Source organism: Danaus plexippus, chromosome 14 (assembly GCF_018135715.1).
Source record: "Danaus plexippus chromosome 14, MEX_DaPlex, whole genome shotgun sequence".
Classification (NCBI taxonomy): Eukaryota; Metazoa; Arthropoda; class Insecta; order Lepidoptera; family Nymphalidae; genus Danaus; species Danaus plexippus.
In genome coordinates, this window is record NC_083546.1 from 7,656,855 (window position 1) to 7,678,810 (window position 21,956).

The 21,956-nt window shown below is 33.2% G+C and overlaps 4 protein-coding genes across 5 annotated transcripts in view; 2 read left to right on the forward strand and 2 right to left on the reverse strand.

Moving 5' to 3' along the window:
* The window catches only part of LOC116769871 (endoribonuclease Dicer), a 29,627-nt gene extending 21,430 nt beyond the window's left edge, over positions 1-8,197 (forward strand). The window contains exons 28-34 of one of the 2 annotated variants that reach the window (XM_032661079.2): positions 2,936-3,124; positions 4,103-4,207; positions 4,513-4,668; positions 4,938-5,149; positions 5,339-5,492; positions 6,175-6,359; positions 6,578-8,197. In XM_032661079.2, the coding sequence (XP_032516970.2) occupies positions 2,936-3,124; positions 4,103-4,207; positions 4,513-4,668; positions 4,938-5,149; positions 5,339-5,492; positions 6,175-6,359; positions 6,578-6,734 (1,158 nt within the window). In that variant the 3' untranslated portion in view covers positions 6,735-8,197. Of the gene's footprint in view, positions 1-2,935; positions 3,125-4,102; positions 4,208-4,512; positions 4,669-4,937; positions 5,150-5,338; positions 5,493-6,174; positions 6,360-6,577 lie in introns of those variants that run through there. The other variant, XM_061522447.1, reaches the window with a different exon arrangement.
* Positions 8,198-11,809: 3,612 nt separating this feature from the next.
* On the reverse strand, positions 11,810-13,858 carry LOC116769565 (large ribosomal subunit protein eL20). The gene is made up of 4 exons (XM_032660698.2): positions 13,744-13,858; positions 13,183-13,359; positions 12,303-12,482; positions 11,810-12,002 (listed from the first exon to the last, which is right to left on the reverse strand). The coding sequence occupies exons 1-4, from the start codon at positions 13,759-13,761 to the stop codon at positions 11,844-11,846; spliced, it is 534 nt and encodes a 177-aa protein (XP_032516589.1). The 5' UTR covers positions 13,762-13,858; the 3' UTR covers positions 11,810-11,843.
* A 1,941-nt stretch (positions 13,859-15,799) lies between these two features.
* Positions 15,800-19,440, forward strand: LOC116769760 (aarF domain-containing kinase 1). The gene is made up of 6 exons (XM_061522493.1): positions 15,800-16,382; positions 16,546-16,956; positions 17,174-17,347; positions 17,446-17,646; positions 18,013-18,219; positions 18,857-19,440. Exons 1-6 carry the CDS (start codon positions 15,945-15,947, stop codon positions 18,974-18,976), a joined length of 1,551 nt encoding a protein of 516 aa, XP_061378477.1. The 5' UTR covers positions 15,800-15,944; the 3' UTR covers positions 18,977-19,440.
* On the reverse strand, positions 19,230-21,298 carry LOC116769598 (uncharacterized). The gene is made up of 4 exons (XM_061522494.1): positions 21,089-21,298; positions 20,778-20,996; positions 20,473-20,601; positions 19,230-19,772 (listed from the first exon to the last, which is right to left on the reverse strand). The coding sequence occupies exons 1-4, from the start codon at positions 21,177-21,179 to the stop codon at positions 19,513-19,515; spliced, it is 699 nt and encodes a 232-aa protein (XP_061378478.1). The 5' UTR covers positions 21,180-21,298; the 3' UTR covers positions 19,230-19,512.
* Positions 21,299-21,956: the final 658 nt, after the last annotated feature.

Sequence of the window (21,956 nt, forward strand, 5' to 3'; positions counted from 1 at the left end):
CAAACTATCACACGTTTATACCCACTTGGGAAATACATAATCGCCAGTGATTACAGATAATTAATCTCTTTGAACTGTCTCACTTCCAAGTAAATAGATTATATTAGTTTAAAAAATATATTCATTTTGTTTTGCTTAACGTAAAGTGGATTTATTTATCTAATGATTGCGCGTTATCTTAATCAATATCAACGTGTTTTGATATTATTGTAATAAAGAATAAATATAATTTATTGTTATATAAGTAGGGTTCGGTTAATTTAATTGATTCCATCGTTTTGTTAGTATCATAGGAAAGTCGTTAAAAAAATTTCAAACGAATTAACGTACATTTTATAGATTTTTGTATAGCATAAGTAAAGCAAAGATGAGCCGTTTCAATCTACCCACCAATATTAAATATATTTTTTTGTATACTTAAAATAAGTAACTAAAAGGAACTTTCTCATTTGACTCGCAATTCAAAATAGTCACGATCTTGCAACTAAAGTTCGCCCTGATAAGTAATTTTCCCATCGGTATGGAAAAAAACGTATAATTGTAACGAATTTCTTTGTGTTAAAAAATTGTATCGTGTCGTGTGACCGCAGTTGACACAACAAATATGATATATTAATTTTAGTTCCACGTTTAGATTCTTCAGGTGTCGCGTTACGAGGACTGTACATGTTGCTCGTAATGTGTGTGACGCTAAATTGTTTTATTAATACATACTATTAAGTATTCTAGTGGGTTTGCATATGTTAATACATATATAGAAATTTTAAACCATTATCAAACGCCATCAACGTCTCTGTCTTGTTTATATACATTGTTTATTTATCTTTTGACGTTATTTTGTATGTAATATTTCATATACTGCTTCTTCGATATTTTCTCTTTAAAATAGAAATTGTTTTGTTGGCAATACATATATCAAACTAGAGTGAGATTTTCGATACACTTTAAAAGCGGTACTTGGACAAAAAAGAACAGACTATGTAGAACCAGTCTAAAGATACCAGTCCTTGGGGACTATGCTATGGTAGCCCTTAAACTTTCAAAAAATATGAGAGCGAATGCGGAAAGCTACGTTACTGCGGAACTGTTTACAGATATGATGCTAAAAATAGCAAACGGGGAATGTAATGAGTGTGCGGTAAAGTGACCATAAAAGACGCCTCGGGCAGTGCGGTGGCTGTTCAGGAATTAACGTATGCATTTACCCCTTAATGAACATACAACAAATAAATCTGGAATGGTTCGCGAGCCATTTAGACTTCTAAGAAAGACCGAGCTGAGGAAATTAATACAGTGATAGTGAGATCTAAGATTTTCGCGAGTTTTATTCATTTATTCCGTGATCACGGTTGCTGAAAAGTAACCGAAACGTCGGGAGTATGTAGTTTTTTATAAAAATAAATCACGCGTAGTATATCCGAAAAATACTAGTTTCATTTAAATTAATACAGTGATGTCGAAATCGATGACAGGACAGAAAAATTAATATGTATATATGCGGTTGAGGATCTGAACTATCCAAGCCTCTTTATTTTCCTCTTGGCGGACAAGAACCTCTATAATATTATTATAAAATTTCAACTCTGCAACAATCCGCAACTACAGATCATACACGTACATTCATCGAAATTTAATAGATAAATTTTTATCGCTGTTTTCAGGATGAGAATCTGTGTCTACTAAAAATTCAACTATTTTCCAATGATATTAAAGTGTATTTAAACCTTTACGGTTCTTTATTAAATGCTGTACAAATACCAAGGCCAAAATCTTAATACGTTTCGGGAGATTTGAGACTGGATTGTTATTCGTAAGGCTAAATTTATGTAACCTGCTGGTGTGAGTTCGGCTAGAAATGTAGTATTTTTTTTGCCGTCGTTCAACAAGAAGGTAAAAAATATTGTAAGAGGAGACTCTGCCCAAGGTTTGCTAGCCAAAACGTTAACTTTCACCCGCGACTTCCTCCACGTGGGGAACTCTATTCGTGCTATTAAAGATTTTGGAAAAACTTTGGTTAGAAATACTGGAATAAAATGTATTATATATAGACTTCAAGACGTGGACTACTTTTATGCTCAATAAAGATATCTACTCAGGAGAAGGCTCGAGCGGAAAATAATGTAACAAATGCAATCGATTCAAACGTATGGTTCATAGCGTTTTTTTAACCATCGACAGAAATAGAAGGGTGTCGTAAAGTTACGTGTGTCTGTTTGTTTGCTTTTATTTGTGCCATCGTAGCTCTTAATCTGATTATTATTATTTTTTTCATTTAAAAGCCACCTTCCTTACTGTGGTTGTAAATTTTGTCTGGTTAATCCGCACATCAATATCAGTTTAAGCTATTTTCCAAAATGATGTTAGATGATGAACATAGGAGCTTTTTAAATTTAATAAAATGTTATATTCCCTTGTATCAAGGGACTGCGGGACATAGTGACCTGAAATTTTCTATGACGGTTTGATGTTACTTCTATATTTCTAAGAGGTCCAAATATGGAACAAAGCGAGTTCAGAGTGAGAGAGGAAATATGAAATATTTACGATAGAAAGTTATTAAAATTTATGAACGAGCACGTGTAAGATAAAAAAGAAACCTGATCAAGTTATAATGATTCACGCGTGTTAATATTTTATATGTATTTGTTTATTTATTTATGAATGCCAGTTATCTTGTTACAAACAGTTAAATTGTTCATTTGCATACTATATAATCATGTATCCACTTTCAAATGAAAATAGTCATGTTTAATGACGTTCAGATTATGAGAATTTAATTGATGTTTATTTTGCACACTGAATAGTAAAGGTTATATTATGCAGACGTCATATCGAGGATTCGGGTCCTGCTGTCGTCGATTAATCAAAATATTTACATGGTTTCCATATCAAATTGAGTTCTGCAAAGATTATCCAGCTACGCTATTTTTTCTAGATCCGTCCGACATTCCTCATAGGGGTTCAATTCCCAGTAGAGGACGCGCTCTCTGGGAATCTGTCCCCGGAGAGCAGATCCTTACTACAGGAGAAGTTAAAGGACTCGGACTTGGCGGAAGAAGAACCGTTCGGTAAGGCTCAGAACGCGATGCAGAGGTACATCGGCGCTCAAGCGGTCTCTGATAAGGTAAGACTGTAATTAGATCTAAGACTTACGCGACTCTTCGTTAAAATGAAACTAATATTTTCCGATTGCTACGCCTATTTTATTAGTTTTAAAAAGTCGACGAGACGACATCTCGTCTGCCCGTGATCACCGAAGCGTCGGGAGTGAGTAGTTTTTTAAAAAACAATAAAGTAACGCGTAGTAATCCGATAATATTCGTTCAAAAAAAATCAAAGTAACCTTAGATATCATCGGCCTATAACTATCAGCCTATAGTACGGTTTAAATAAAACTCTCATATATCCTTGCTAATATAACTTGTTTATCAATATGACATATAATATGATAAATTTTCCGGCAAAATGTAAAAAAATTTGTCCATTTCACTGTAACTACGCAAGATTGTTAAGAACTATGTTTTTCCCCGTCGCTTAATCAATATTACAATTATCCTTAAATGATAAAAAATATTGTATTATCCGAAAATTACTGATATATTAACGCATACATATCTAATATACTGATGATAAAATCTCGCCAGAGTTATTAAATCGGATTTATTTTGTCAATAACCGGACTTCAGCTTCAATATTTTTATCAGTGTTGTCAAACAGGGTTATAGTTTTTATGTTTTAGGACATTTCAATACACACATATATAATACTGAATGAAAAGTATTCTCTTAGTGTTCAGCAAAGCTTCCGTCCGACATCAACAAAAACAATGGAACATAAATTTCTTCAATTTACAGTATAATTCTTAATTATGTGACAAAAAATATGTTTTTGTTTAATTTATTACTTTAATTCATAAAGTATCGCGTTTTTATTATTTCTATGGTTGATCGATAACTGCAATGAAATGTTACGTAACGAAATTATCAAAAAAAAAACATTTTATTATATGTATTGATAACATACGAAATCGATTTCACAAACATATTTGTTTGGGTAAAATATATGTTTTTAATAATATATGTCTTATACGTCTTCTACGCAGTCAGTAGCGGACTGTGTGGAGGCTCTCATAGGCACTTATCTCCTGAGCGGAGGCATTACGGACGCCGTGAGCATACTAGAGTGGTTCAAAATAATACCATCCGAGGTAATTATAATCAACAAATACACAGAATAGTAAAAAAAAACACGTACATTTTTTTATTAAATGTACAAAAAAAAAAAACATTTTAAATAAGATTCAAATATGGTGTGATAAAAATAATGACCATATTCGAAATAAATTTAAAATATATATTTTTATTCACAACGCAACGACAATACATATATACAGTTAACTTTAAAATGAACACCATTTATAGTCAATTATTGTTATTATTCTGTTGCATACTTTTTTTCGGGATCAATTCTTGAGTTCTAAATTCAAACAGAGTTACATACTTTTTTTTTCAGGATAAATTCTTGAGTTTTTTGACCAAGAAGGTGAATACGGTGATAAGTGAGGGCAAGGCGACCGTCCAGGAAGTGGACTGGTTGCTTAACAGCTGTAGATCGGACATTGAAACAATTCTGGGATACAAGTTTAAGGACCCTTCGCTCTTACTGGAGGTACGGACTCTTGAGGAGAGCGTCTCACAAAAACTGTTCCGGTCGCTGATGATGGATGGATATCCAGTGTTTTTTATACCTTATGATAGATGTATTGCAGTCGATTAAAAATCATTCATGTTCTTAAAATAAAATCTGGTCATCATCAGAATCCTGATATTTTAAGCTTTGGATCGTACTTATTATCTCCACTTAGCCCTATTTAAGACTATTAATAATAATGTTTAAGGTAAAAATAAAGTTAGTTATATATTTTTTATACGTTAAAGGCCCTCTCACACGCCTCATACATCCGTAACCGATACACGCGTTCGTACGAGCGATTGGAATTTTTGGGCGACGCCATTTTGGACTTCCTGATAACGGCCTACATCTACGAGAACTGCGGCGACCTCTCGCCCGGGGACCTCACGGACCTGAGGTCGGCCCTAGTCAACAACGTCACCTTCGCCTCATACGTCGTCAGGCTGGGGTTACACAAGTGAGTTGCACAACAATATTAAACACTTTTACTAATAAAATAAAAGGGAATCACATTTAATGTCTAAGCTTCGTACACGCCGATAGCCCTTATAGCTTCAAACTTGCTCTATAACATGCGTTTATCAAGAACTGATCGCACATAACTGTCTCCATTCACCCCGCATCATGCAACATATCCATCCTCTAGGTACTTCTGTTCTCAATTCAACGGCGTCCTGGAGAACGCCATCAAGACGTTCGTGGAGCACCAGGAGCAGTTGGACCACGTGCTGCTGGAGGACGTGCTCTACCTCATAGAGGAAGAGGACTGTAATATAGCACAATACATCGACGTGCCCAAGGTATGGTGGAACACCCTGTATACAATCTATCGTCACCTGCATATAAAGTAGGAATCATACAGCAACAGACTAATCTGGAAAGAATATTGACGTGTCCAGCACAGGAACATAACGCTAGAAGGATTCTGTTAATACTGTGGGAACTGTATGGGGTCGGATTAAAATAACTCAGTACACTAATGTTTACATTATAAATCTATATGTATGTAAATATATATATATACGCTAGCGAGGTCATAACGATCTATTTAATTTTTATGTTTTAAGAATTCTATTATTTTAAAAAATCTCTATGAAGTCAAAAACTCAGCGAGGTGCAGTCTCATATAAGGAACTATAATTATAAACAAAATAACACATCAAGGTCAAAGCCTGTGATTTTTTTGGAGGCAAATAAAATTCCTTTAAATACACTATATTTGTTAAAATTACTGAATTATCCAATTTAAAGCGATATTATCTTCATCCTAGTTAAATGAAATTATAAACCACTCGCTAGGCCTCTACACAACGCCAGCATTTTTTTTCGGTCTCTTACCCAACTCCTTGAGGCCTGCAGCGCCCGCAAGAGGGAGTTATCGTCCACTTTGGCAAAGGCTGTTTTAAAGTTAACGTCGGCCATGTAGCATTAGAACATTTAAGTGCCACATACGTAAGTTTAATACATTATGTTATAATATAGGCTCTGAGCGACATCTTCGAGTCCCTAACAGGGGCCATGTTCCTGGACAGCGGCGGGGACCTGAAGCTCGTGTGGAAGGTCATATACAGGATCATGCACAAAGAAATACACGATTTCAGCATGAAAGTACCCAAACAACCCGTCAGGGTGCTCATGGAGATGATACACGCCTGTCCCAGCTTCGGGTGAGTTGGTCCCTGGACTTAGCGGATACACGACTCCCTTGATAGACGTTCCAGTCGTCCCAGAAACCTATTCTTATAGGATTATTTCAATTGCATACAACTCCTCGCTAGATGTCCCTGTTTATTCTCAACTTACCACTCGTGCAAGTTTTCATTAGCATTCATTATAATCATTATTGAACATTTCTATCTTGACTCAAACTCCTAAATATTTCCAGCAAATCCCGCGCCACCGAGTCGGCGGTTCCCAAGATATTGGTTCCCGTGACCTTCACACACGCCGGCCAGCGGCAGACGGTCTATGGGGCCGGCAGTAACAAGGTGCAGGCCAAGCGAGCTGCCGCTAAGCTCGCGCTCAAGATACTCGCTACATAGAACACTGTGGAATATCCCAGAACATTATAGAACATTCTGGAATGTTATGGAAGTTCAGGAAGTTCTACATGCCATAGAACATTCTGGAATGATGTGACCGTCCCAATTTATTTGTTGTGCTGGAGTCACCGTTCCTTCTCGTTATATTATTTTATTCATTCCATGCAACTTCAACCCTTAACTTACAAATAGAAAAGTTAAAACTTTCTAATACTCTTCCAATAATTTTTAAAGCAATATTGAAACAACTGTTTTTTTTTATTTAAATGTTGCCTGTTTGTATACAGTCAGGAATGCATTGTATTAAATATAAAAATAGAAAGATTTTAATAGTATGTTAATAATTAAAAAACTCGTGTTTATATATGTGTGCGTGTGTGTGTGTGAATATGTGTGAGTTTTAGGTAAATAGATATATCCATACAAATAAAATATATGGACATAAAATTAATTTAATTACTATTTATTGGAATGTAAACATTTTACGGTGCTTTTATATATTTATATAATGATATTATTCTGTCTCAAATAATGTCTCAAGTAGAATTACAGTCTACTGAAAAGGACTGAATCACAAAGGAATGTTGTCCGATGGTGCAATACTTATGAATAGCATCAAAATAGGTTTATAATGATATATATAATATTGTAATAAGTCACTATTCATATAATAATTCGAAAATTTCTGTTTACATTTTAAGAATATTATAAACCATACTTTAAGCAATTCATCTTTTCAACTTTTTTATCATACAATTGTAAATTCCTCCAAAATTACACTGAAAATTTTATTCGACCTACTTGGTTGAGTCTTATCAGCCTTTTTTGTAATCTGTACCATCTAAAATACCAGACGAGAGACTTGCTCTTGTGATTTGATAGGCTCTAAATGTAGTTTATATTACATGAATGGAAAAACTTATGATAATGTCTGTAGTGATTGTTTTGTAGCCCGTGTCTATGGTCTATGGTATAAAATCGATTTTATTTAGTTTAGTTTTATTTAGTTAGTATTTTTTTTTATTTACGTTCGCCTCAAACTAATATCAGCTTTGTTAGATTTTAAAATATTTTCCAAACACGCCCAAATCTATTTTTGGAAATGAGATCTATTTGATGTAGGAATATTTTAAATGTTAACCGAATACAATAATATAACTACGTACATACAGCAGTATGTTCTTAGTTTTTTCTAAAAGTTATTAAGTATTTTAAAGAAAAAAAAATTGTATTATATACGATACATTTAAAATAACTTTTATATAAATAACCTCCGATTGCTCCGGCTCGTAATGTTCATATTATTAAATTTATTTTACTACGGGAGCTCGTAATGTGATTATAATACTAATGCTGTAATTGAGAACAATCTTTTGACTGATGACGTGTCCGCCATTTTCTGTCATATTTGATGTCTAGCAATATCTGTGTAATAAACTTTTATTATAAATATGTTTTCAGAATATTTGTTTTTTAATGAGATCTAAGACCTTCGCAAGTATTCATTTAAATGAAACTAATATTTTTCGGTTTACTACAACAAGACCAATTGAAAGACATTAACTCGCCCGCCCGCGATCACGCTCGCTGCAAAGTAACCGAAACGTCGGGAGTGAGTAGTTTTAAAAATAATTAAATACGTGCTGTACAATCCGGAAAATATTAGATTCATTTAAGTTTTTTTTTAAATATCTTTTTGTTTTATAAAAAAACACATGATTCGTTTGAATTTAACAATTAAAATCACAAAAGAAGTCAAGGGATTTAGTCGAAAATGCGACTTCTGTATTACATTCTAATTCACAAGTTTCTAAAATCTAAATGTACTAAAATAATCATCTGCCATTGAATTGAGCAAAGACGAGTCCATTTGGTTGACAAACAGAATATTATAGAAGGCGTATGGGTTTCAATCTATTTGTTTCTATTTTATAAATACATCGAAGGTTAAGAAGTGTACATCATGAAAGTACTACTAGTTGTCTGTATTACAACAGTTATTTGTATTAAAAACGCTATTTGGCGCTTTAAAACCTGTAAGACAAGCCATCGATCAGGATATAGGTACATGAGTAGGTTTTAAGTCGTTACAAGTGAAATAGCTTAAAAAAGTATTCAAAAAGAGAAAAATGTACGTATCCAAATAATAATGAGATCAAATAGAATTATATATAGACATTAAACATGGGTTTGAGGGAAGGTGAAAAAATGTTCCAGTGATTCGTTATGTTTCTGGATATATATATGTCAGAGTAGGGTCCAAACCATGGTTTTTAAATAGAGTGACGTCAGCATAACTGACGTCACCGATGCCTATATTGTTGAATGTCGTCAGGATTTCAGACTCTAAGGTAATCCCGTAGACGGTTAGACGAACCCCTTACTTCGAAGAGATCCGATCTCTGCAATGACTCGATCGAGACTCCCCATAATCTGTACTAGCCTCTGTTTATACCAACATTGTTGTGACTACACTGGAACAGGTGGCTGAGCAGGTGGTTATGCGGGTGACACCTGATAATTTCAACTACCCTCAATTATTAGTTATTTAAATAATTTATATATATTTATATATATATATAAATATCTTTTGCCCTTAACTCCGTCCCCGTGAATATCAGAGTTGTTCTCTGCCTCTTCGGCCACTGAACCCTAACAGCACCTTGTGGTTCCACTCTTGTAGTTTTGAGATCGGGATAGAAGGTAGCATGTCTTCAAGGTTCAAGCCATATACGATATATCGCTGTACCAAAATTATGCTATTTGATTATTATAATGACTATTTTGTTCACAATGAGACACTAAAGATCAATATTAGGTTTATATGTTGATAAAACTCTTTGGCAAATAATTCACTCTAAGTGTCTTATTCTCGTGATAACTTCTAAACGAATCGTCGGACTGGGATGAAACAAAAAGTATTTTACTGCTACATGATGTCCTTGATTACATAACGCTTAATTTGGATGAGGATAAACATAACGACACACATCTAACGTTGTCTCTTTCAGCAGACGATTTGATTTTTTAGCACAAAAACGGATATTGTGACTAAACTATACTGCACACTCTCGCGGACATTTTTCTAGATCTTAATGGGAACTAGAAATCCGTAGTACATTATTTTGTTGTATTGTCCATATTTGGGTGTCGGATTTTACACGTTGGGTTACAAAGTAGCAATTTTTTTACGGATCTCAATTTTTTTTAAATAATATATAGCTTATATATAGCCTTCCTCGATAAACGGACTATCAACACAAAAAAATCCTATTTAAACCATTTTTTTCCGAGGTTAGCGCGTATAAACAAACTCTTAGGGCGCATTTTCATTGGTCGATAAGGCCCGCATTCGGGGTGCGGGAGATTTCTGTAACGCATGCGGGGAGCCATTTTCACTGGTCGTCAGAGCCCGTATTTGAAGTGCGAGAGAATTAGGTACCTACAGTTTGGCAGTGGGTTTTGAGATAAGCAGACGTACTCGCCATGGATCAACAATTATTGCTTTGTGGAGCAATTTTGACTGTTTGCGGTGTATTAAAAAAGAAATTAATTCTCTTTATTTTTAAATGCGTGAGCGCATTCTGCCGGCATCCAGAGCGGTACGCCAGAAAATTAAGAAATCGATGGCGGTAGATGATAAATAACAAGGACCAACTGACAGACATTCACACCTCGTCTGCCCGTGATCACGGTTGCTGCAAAGTAACCGAAACGTCGGGATTATGTAGTTTTTAAATAATAAAATCCGCGTAGTAAATCCGAATAATACTAGTTTCATTTAAATGAATACTCGCGAAAATCTTAGATCTCATTTTTAAATGCTCTTAAAAATCCATCGGCAATTGAAAACCATGACACCTTCGGTTTATAAACAGAATCTCGGTCGCTTCCGGATCGAGTGCTCTTTTCAATTTTTTTTAATTCTTGATAGTACGATGAATAATTTTCAATTTTTTTTGGTATATCTTTGTCTGAGATGCCACTAATGTTTAACTTTTCCGCAATTTGTTTGTACGCACTTTGTCTTGCGTCATGATTTTTATACAAAGCACTCGTTACGTTCCACAAACATTCGTAGTCTCGATAGATCTCTACGAGTTTTAGCATTTGTGAATCCGAAAACCGTTCAGCCATTTTGCTCCCACGCTGCGTAAATAAACAGCGTTAATAATATAAATAATGCGCGTAGTATTGATGACGTCTAATAAATGACTGAACGGAGGCGAGTCACCGCATGCTTTGTATCGACCGAGTTATCGACTGACTAGTTTCATTGGTCGTTATCCCGAATGCGGATATCACCCGCACGCGTTTAATCGACCGAGTTATCGACCAGTGGATTTCATTGGTTGTTAGCTCGCATGCGGGTACTCCCCGCAATCGGGCTAACTACCGACTTATCGACCAATGAAAATGCGCCTTTAAAGATATATAAAGAAAGTTATGTTAGTTGGACTATGTATAACTCAAGAACAGCTGCAGGGATATGGTTGGAAATTGGCGGGGAGGTAGCTTAGAACCAGGAGACGGACATGGGATATTTAATTCCGTTCGATCAAAAAAGAAAAAAGTTAATAAATTCAGATATCTGGTTATTTATGGCCTCTAGGGCGGAATAGTTCGTCCGGTCAGCTACACATATATCACTAATGCCGAAATCAACGCGGACGAAGTTGCGGGCAAAAACTAGTATATATATATACTACTATTATAACCTTCCTTCGTCTCAAAATTTCTTGACATTTACTTTGCTTTAACAGTGAATTGTATTCAGGGCAATGAGAAGCGATCACCAAGAACTGTTTTGCAACATTTACATGATGAGAAGTCTGAGAACCGACGAGCGATGTGCTCTTCATAGATGCTGTTTACCCGAGATAAAGATTGGTTAACAGTGTTTAAATTTGTGTAAGGACTGAGACATTGTGAACATATAACATGTTACTGCCGGATGAGGATTTGTCCATAGTCATGGATGCTGTAACTTGTAACGGAACCAAACGACGGGATGATGTAGTTACAAAATAATAAAAAAATATAATCTGTAAAGTTTAGTTTGACAAAAACTTCAGTTTCACATCAAGTGAATTATTTTATTAGATTAAATTACAAGAAGTATGTGCTGGGTCGCTTGTATGCGAAGGTGTTGAGTCTCTTGTAGTGATGCACGCGCTTGGGCAGCGGGAAACGGATGCTGCTGTTGTGGAACTGTTTCACCTGGGGACGGCGGCAGGCAGCGGCCTTGATCACCTCCACTTTGATTATCTGGAAACATCATTCACAGCTATATGTGTATGTTTCATAATAACTATAGAATTCAAAAATGTTCTCTCAAGACAGCATAGGAAGTAATGCTTTAAAGTTGTATAAATGCCTTTAAGTAATATATAAGTAAAAAAATTACTTTATAAGCCTCATGTGACAAATAAAATATTAAATCACATCAGACACTTAGAAGTTTTAAATTTTATTTGGGATCTCAGATGAGATACACAGGTACGGATATAGATAGATAGAGGGAGGTATACAGATCCAGATGTATATCATGCTGAGTTATAGCCTCACCTGTATGGAATGAGCGCGCGCCCTGTGTCTAGCGCCCATGTCCCTGTAGCACTGTGTGACGCCGTCTCCCACACTGAGAGCACGATACTCGCGGTACATGTTGTGGACACCCGAGCGAGACTCATAGCGCAACCAAATGCCAAAGTTCTTTATCTTGATTGGACTCCTTTCCGGGATTTCCTGGAAATTATTACCAACATTTAATATACAATTTTCACATGAGTTCAAATCTTACATGGTTTTCTACTTTTAAATCAAGCCTTAACAATTAATTGCTACAGAATAATTATTCTGTACACATAAATCCTTTTTCAGGGGGTCATATAATAATATATTCAGAAAATTTCTTGAACTCAACATACATGACATAGGTCCAGAGCATCGAACCAATTAAGGCACAATTATGTTCATTAAGTTGAATAACTGTTTTTCATTTTATTAATATGAGATAGAAATATAGGAATGTGTTTATAGAGAAAAAAGTCCTTATACATATGAAAGTAGATAGAAATATTTTAGCTGCATTAAGAGATTGTTGAAAACCTGTACCACAGTTTATAAGATGAGAATAATGTGCATATTTCTATATACACTACTAATAATAACTTTATTTAAGTCCTCATCTTATCTCATACTATAGTGTAAGTTATTCTAAATTGGTTTTTTGAAATGCAATATGTTTTTAGATTATAAGATTTTTTATATTGACCATAACATAAAACTAAACTTAGCAACTTTAAAAGATTTACTTCATATTTTACATATATGTGTTAGATAGAGAAAATTTTGAATATAATCGCAACAGAAATATATATTATACAAAACAAATATAAATATATGTAATATTTCAAAATTAAAGTTACTAATGTTTAAGGCTCACCCTGATCGATACAATTTCGCCGGTGGTCTTCTTAAACTTCTTCAGTTGTCTTAAAAAGTACCAAAACCGTGACTTAGCCACTATGGGGTCTGGAGAGAAGATTCTCATTTTATATAGAGGAGGCTTGGGATCGCTCTCCGAGGGCAGCTTGCGCCCAATGACTTCATATTCCTTCAACTGAAATATAACAAGACATACAAAACTTTACTTAAAAACAAAATTAAATTCACTTACGAACCAAACATGACATAACCTCAAAACAGAAAGAAACAATACTTTGAGATATATAATTTAAGCTGTATGATAATTATCAAGTACTAAATAATAACGTCAATTACTTTTATTAGTCCAACAGATTTATATTAATCTCCAATTCAACCATTATATTGTCATGATAGAACGCCGCGGCAACGTGTACTTCTCACAATGTGTTTCGGTATACAACAACATTCAAATATCACTTTAATATATTACTTTTGTAAATTGCAATCTCAAAACTAAGATAAAGTGTATTTTCGTTCACTAATTCCACACAAAACTATTTTTATTTTTAAAACTTACCTCTCCTTTCGCCTTCATTTTGAGAGATTTTAGCTAAAAAGATCTGTCAACGGAAACGGAACTATAACGAAAGAAAGATAGAATAACCAATGTTGTCATACAAAAAAATAATAACTTAAAACCGAAATGTTTATAAATATGTATATTTTAAAATCATTTTATTGAAGTGATAGTTGGTAAATATATGTTATATGCATAACATTGAGAAGAAGAGAAAAATAAATAATCAAAAAATAATCATGTCAAAGACATAATTTACAAATTCAATTATTGTAATTAGTATTTTCTAAGTGGAGTATCTTTATTTTTTCTTGATATAAATTAGGAAAACGACAAGGTTATAAAACATATTATCCTTATTCTATATAGACAAATTGGTAATACAATAAAAATCTTTGTTCAGTCCTAATATAAATTAGAAGTCCAATTAATATAAACTTGAGATATATATAAGCCTTCACACATTTTTGTGCATTTTACTTCTTATTATAAAAAGTCATCAGGGACAGAAAAAGGTTTCTTTAAGTATCTTGCTAGTCTTTACTTTCATTTTTATTATGTTATATTATTAATACTTAAAAACTATTTCGTTGATCAATGGTTAAAGATAGAGGTGGGCGATTACGAGAGATACTAACTAAATCATTCGATTATGAAAATGTCTCGAAATATCTGGATTATAACAGTTATTATCAGTCCCAAGTCGAAAGTCGATTTATTTACTCACAGTACAGCCGCGTAAGATGAGGACAAGGAAACGATGCGGTTTCCGCTCGCATGGACGTCGCTTACTACCCCACGCCATACATAATAGTGTACTAGGTCTAGTCAACGAGTGCTTTTAAGTCAATTTTTTTAAAAAACTCCCAAAAATATGGTTGAGGGATCATTTGATTCGGGATCGCATCTAGAAAGTTTTTGAAAAATTCAAGCCCCGCTCGAAAAAATTGCAAAAGTTATAATCAAAAAAGTGGTGTAGTTTTTTGGGTATATTTAGAAAAATATTTGAGATATTTTAATTTTGAAAAAAGATCCAGAAACAGAAGGAAATTTCCTAACATAAACTCCCAGCTCCCGAAATTGTAAGACTAACATTTATAATTTTTACAAGAAGCTGGAAACACGCCCGATATCGGGTACTCGGGTTTTTCGCAAGCCCCGCTCACTTCAAGCGCTTTAACGAAAAATATTATTTAAACATATTTTAAATGTTGATTTTAAAATTCGAAAAAAATCAAGCATATACAGGACAAATCAAAGAATGAATGCCGTTGGAAATATTTTTTTTTCATCGTGATTTTTTTAAAATATTATCAATTAATGAATTAACAATTTTATTCAACTTGGCTATTAACATTAAAAGTGGCATAATTGTTAAACTAGAAATGTCAATTTTTTTTCCTTTCATGGAGCTATTCTTCAAAGATTAAAGAACGGATTTCCGTCGAGTAAATAAAAAAATTGTTAATTTTCGATGTGTTATTTACAAATTACCTAGGTGGCAATTTGAGCCTTATATGGGTCATAATGTGAAAGTATTCATATAGGATAATAATTAACAACACTAATTTTGAGATCAAAGACTACATAAAACGATTAGTAGTTCTTGTTACTAACATCATTCGATTATGAAAACATATAAGTAACTAATTCCATAATCGATTATCAACATGAGTGGGACAAAATAAATAGATTATGCCGATATCTCATAATCACCCACCTCTAGTTAAAGTTATTATTAAATTTATTTTTAAATATTATTTGTGCAATTAAAGTAATTAACTGACCTAATAAATTAATTTAAAAATTGATAACAATACATAAGAATATTTAAGGACTAGGAATAATAAACAAGAATAAATTGATATCCTTTGGCATTTGATTAAAATTAGTTTGTTGATATAAGCAATTTCAAAAATATATTATCAGATATAAAATGCATTAATAAAATTTTTGATGATGTTACTGAACCAAATAATCCTGTTATATTGACATTTGTCATACAAACATGATTTGACGTAAGTGTTAATTGTCACTCTGGAGTTGACGTTCCACTTTGCTTATGTAGGTATACCTCGTTATTCATGTTGGGACGTCTAATGAATGACAAGTCTTCGAACTGTTTACTAGAAGTATAAACGGGCATAATGTAGAACGGTTATGTGATATTTATAAATTAAAGGAAAAAGTGATACTTTAAAATGTTATTTCGAAATATAAGGAAGGTTGTAAAATATTCGTTTTATAGTGGCGTTACTATAGGAGGTACTGTTGTCGCTTTTAAGTATCGCGATGGTGATTATGATTCCTTAGCGATAGTAAGGCTCAGTAGAGCTGCATTAACAGCAGTAAACATTGGGAGAACTTACCAATCTATGCTATACAGCAGAGAATGGGACAAAGCTTCAAAAGAATACATTCAAGCGAAAAGCGATGCTCATACAATTGGGGCGGCAAAACTGCTTGAATTATGCAAAGCTAATAAAGGTGTGTACATTAAAGTTGGGCAGCATGTAGGAGCGCTCGACTACTTGCTTCCCAACGAGTATGTTCAGACTATGCGTGTTCTGCATAAAGACGCACCTAGAAATTCCTTGGAAGAGCTTTACGAGGTTATTAGAGAAGATTTAAAAAAAGACGTGAGTACTCTGCATATTTACTAATATAGATTTGTATGTTATTACTTATTATTTAGAGGTACAGTCATATCTTTTTTTTTATGATACTGTTGCATAACATTTTCATCACTAACAATAGCAATATTTAATATGTTCCTTATTACTTTATTTTATGTTTTTGTAGCCTGAAGATTTATTTGAAGAATTTGATTCAGAGCCGCTAGGTACCGCGTCTCTGGCACAGGTTCATAAAGCAAAACTTAAAGATGGTTCCGAAGTCGCAGTCAAAGTCCAACATCACTTTGTAAGAAAAAACATAAAGATTGACCTGCAATGGATGGAATTTATTATCAATGTGATGTCCAAAGTCTTCCCAGATTTCCAAATGCAATGGCTGGTGGACGAGACCAAGAAGAACATCACAAAGGAATTAGATTTCTTACAAGAAGGCAAGAACGCTGAGAAGGTTTCGGAATTGTTTAGAAATTATACATGGTTGAAGGTGCCCAAAATATACTGGGAGTACAGCTCCGAGAGGGTCCTGGTTATGGAGTATGTGACGGGCGGGCAGGTTAATGATGTGAAATATTTAGAAGTAAGTCATTATATAATGTTTTGAAGATTTCTTTGATCGTATATTCATATTCTTGTGCTCAACAGTTTAATGTGGCCATTGATTTATTTAAATTTTCCCTTAACCTGAGATATTATAATTTTCTTAAATACAATTATTCAATAAGTTATTAAGAAATCTATCCAGTTTTAAGTATTTGTCGATTTTTAAATAATAATTTTGTGCATGTATTTTGTAGAAACACAATATCAGTAAACCCGATTTATGCACAAAGTTAGGCGATCTATACTCCCATATGATATTTGTCACTGGATTTGTGCATAGCGATCCACATCCAGGCAATATTCTGGTGCATAAGGACCCTCAAGATAAGGACGTGTCGGTTTACCTCTTGGATCATGGTTTGTATGCAGTAAGTTACAAGGAAAAGATATTGTTATTACTATTTGAAATTATTTTCTCATAAATAGCCCATGATTTATGCGTTTTTTCTTATTGTGATATTTCTAGCAACTGTCCGACAAGTTCCGGTATCATTATTCCAAGTTATGGCTGTCTATTATAGCGAGGGATAGAGATAAAATACGTGTTCATGCTGAACATTTGGGTATAGAAAAAGAGTTGTACGGCTTGTTTGCTTGCATGGTGACGGGGAGGCCGTGGGATGCTATCATGAAAGGAATTGATAAGTCAGGGCCGTCTTCAGATGAGGTTAGTCACCAGACACATAAAAATATACTTGACGTAGACATGAGGAAAAATATAAATATAATATATATATAAATATAATATAAATTATATGTTCTGGTCTCATATTGAATGCTAATAGAAGATAAAGGACATTAGGTTACACTATATTTTTTATTGAAGGCATTTTCTTCCCAAAACAGCCTCAAAGTATAATATTTTTAATACATTTTTTCAATATTCTCCCAAGAAATTTCAAGGACAAAAATTATTTCGGTTTTCAAACAAATCAGTTAGTTGTATATCATTTATTACTATTTTAACAATTTTGTTTGTTTGAAATGAATGTTTATTTAACTTGGTGATGTTAATTTCTTATATACATTTTAGAAAACCACTTTCCAAAACGAGATCCCAAATTTCCTGCACTACGTGACACAGTGTTTGGAACATGTAGACCGTCAGGCTTTGCTGGTGTTGAAGACAAACGACCTCATCCGTAGCATCGAATACTCTCTCGGAGTCCAAGAGAGGATGTGTGGCTTCCTCGTGATGACGAAATGCTGTACCAAGAGCATTTACAATCTCGATTACAAGGTAACAAGACTTTGGTTAATTTTAATGTATAATTTTAACTAGAATTATTATAGTGTCTGTTTGTTATAACACAGTCATAGTTTTTCACTTAAGCACATTAAAGTATCTTATATAAATGCATATGGAATTTATTTAAAAACTTAGTATGTCTGTTTATTTGTTCTGATACGACTACAACATCTAATTTGTTGGGACTTTCACTAGATAATTTCATGACAGAAATTTTATTAATTAACAATAAAAAACAGTTTTATAAGGAACGGTCACAGTCTAATTGTTTTTAATCTAGATTTTAAAAATCTGTTGTGAAATAAAATATATAATGAATCAATGATTGTAACGATTCACTTCCCGAGTCATGACTGGAATTATTAAAATCTTAGTCTGTGGTGACCAAATACCTTTGACATGTGTTGAATTTTAATCATTTTAATTTATCAAGGTTTTATTACGCATCAAGGTCTTTTATTCATACTTTCCTTGTTATTTATCTGTGGATTTTAATAGATATTATGTTCTATACAATAAGTGTTTTTTTTTTAATTTCACTCATATAAAAATTTGCTAAGTCAGTAATGTTTAAAATTTAATCCACATATAATAGATTTTAATTGATTGTTCCGTCACCTGTTTTCAGAATTCATCATCACTGGTGAAGAAGCAGCTTTTAAACTTGAAGTACTCGTGGTCTTTGTTTGTGTTATACATATACGGTTATTGTTTGTATCTCAGAAATGCTGTCAGATTGTACAGCTAAGATTTACTTATATATACCTATTAGGTTCTTAGAAATGACCAAAAAATATTTATTATCTACATTTAATTTGTTACAAAATGGTCTGTTTTTATTTTAATGGAATTTCAGAGGCTTGGATTGGGCTATGACCGAGCTTACTTCTGTGCCGGGCTAATGAAAGTACAGAGGAATATTTTGTTCAAATGCTTAGATGAGGCATTAACAAAATTATTTCTGAATGCTTGTTATATATTTTTAGATGTTTTTTTCTGAATGTTACGCCGATTCCTAGTCATGATCATTTTTACCTCCAATGAATACCTTCAGTAATTTTTAACTTGTAGCCTTATAAATACAACTATGTAAATAAAAAAAAGGTAATAATCAAACACGTGCTAATGTCTACACAAACTTTGTACCATAGCTTGTAATAATTTATTGTAAAAATGTAATTACATAAATGAATTAAATATATATTTTGGCAATTGTTTCATTTTTAATCTGTTATCATTTTTTTTAATCATCACTTGTAAGTATTTATATAATCTGTGGCGCATCTAAGAATAATGTATTCTGTTTTCTAAATCGGATAATTTCGTATTCAATGTTGTCAGATCGCTTTGTATTTTTAGCAGCATGTTGGTAAAATTGTCTCTACTCTTCCGTCCATTCAGTTTAAAGAATAATGAACTTGAAGATATTTTGCAGGTTAAATCCGATTTTTTATATTCCGTGTGTATGAATTTTCTAATTTCCTGTTGACTTTTTATCGATTGGAATGTTTTTAAATCAGTTTCTTTCGGCACACCCACGTGATCTAGAAAACAAATCATAATCTATTCATAACGAATTAATTATCCTTACATTTAATAGTATCAAAAACAAAGAGGAACATATTTTACTTAAATCTTATTTTTAATACTGTTGCATTTAAAAATAAAAAAAACTTTTGATTTTGGAATCTGCATACTTATATGATTCTTCATTTTGTTTTAATATTTTCGCGCCAATATATTGAAATATATTTATTAATATTCAAACGGTGTGTGATAAAGAGAACCGAATCGCTGTGATTGCATTACATAAAATTGGTATGAAAAGAAAATCCAAATTTTAATATGCTTCATATACTCTCTATTATATTGTCAATTTAGAAAAAATCTGGCTCGAAAGCAAAATATTTAATATCGCAAGATGAGGATGACACCTAGAACCATGTCGCATACTTTAAAAGATGATTTAGGACTTGTAGACTGTAGAGACACTGGCCATTACTAAACTGATCATATAAAAATTCCGAGCTATTAAACGTGTTATTCAAAAAACATCATTAACGAAGTATTTTTTCCTGCGTGTGACTATTGGAAGCATAACTTCATATTTATTCTTTGTCACGTTAAATGTTAGAATAATAACCTATAACCAAATATATTAGCGAACGGAAAACGGTCTTAGGTTAAGGCGACCCTGTTTTTGGACTTTCCGAGTAGCTAACGTGTTAATATCATCAAACATACTTTCATTTTCGTCTTTTCCATTATATTCATGGGTCACTTTCTCCTCAAAAATACTTTCCGGCACTCCGAAGTCATCCGCGATGGTTTTATTGTCGCCCATAGTTAGCATGTTGTTAAGTGTGGAAGACGCTGAAAATTGTTGTCTCAGTCAGTTTACTTTCTTTTATAAGCAAACAAAATATTTCCATAAAAAATAGTCATCACTTGATAAATCCACATATAAATATATTTAGAGCTCCTGATGTTATAGTAAGGCAAATATGTTTTATGACAGATATTCCTCATTAAACGTGAAGGGTACTTACATCTATGTTTTCCAGGAAGCCATACTTCTAGTACGTATGGGTGCTGTGGATCGTTACCTTTACAAAGATCAGTTAATGGTATCTGACGATTGTTTCTTTTAAGTATAATAATCTCCTCGCAGAAGTCAGGTAAGTCGAGGAGGTACCAGACTTTCTGACGGAGCTGTGACACGGATGCTGTCGGCCTCACGGCTATATAGCGGAGTTTTTCATCGAATACTCAAAAGCAAACGAAAATTAGAACAAATATTTTCTGCAAGAAAGAAGATAGAAGGAAAAAGCTTTCAGTTTAATTACATATTGATACTTACCTCCTAGATCATGTCTTCTGATAAGAAGAAAACTTATCACATCCTTTTTGAATAATTTGATAGGAGAGCTGAAGAGCTTTATTAGTGACATCGCTAATCAGCTATCTCCACGTTTTTGACCAGTTCAAGCCATGGAACAAAGGCAATAAAAATTTTGTATTCTCGATAACCAATACCTCTGAAACGTAAAATGAGTTTTATTGTGACATTTTTATTATTTATTATGGGGCATCAACAAAAAGTTTTTATTAATTCAACATATTTAGTTTAATTGGCTGTTGTATCATGTTATCCTTTTTTTTTTAATGTTAATGCTCCCATTTACTCCTGTAAGTAAATATTATAAATAGTAGATTTTTATCAACATTAAATTCTTATTGCGTCTCTTTTAAGTTTTGTTTAATAGCTGCCCCTGTGTGAAAAAAACTAAAAACAATGAAATTAATTTCAAGCGCCGTATGTGCCTCTCCTCTCACTCGAGTGTGCTGATGCTTAATTTCGGGATAGGGATAAAAAACGTGTCTAACTTACTCCTTATAACATCAGCTACCTGCCAATAAAAGTCCCGTCATATCGGTCATGTCATTTCAGAGATTACCCGGAACAAACACACAGACAGACAGACAAAAATTGTAAAAAAATTATTGTGTTGTATGTATATTCATATACATGTAGTAAAAAACGGTTATTTCGATATTACAAACAGACACTTCAATTTTATTTATATGTATAGATGTAACGCGTATAGTCTCAGATATGACAAAATTAAACACTGTGACGTAAGCAAGCACTGTGACGTAAGCACTGTTTTATGACTAATTAGAATGACATTTCGACTTATAAATATGATTTTAACATTTAACCCAAG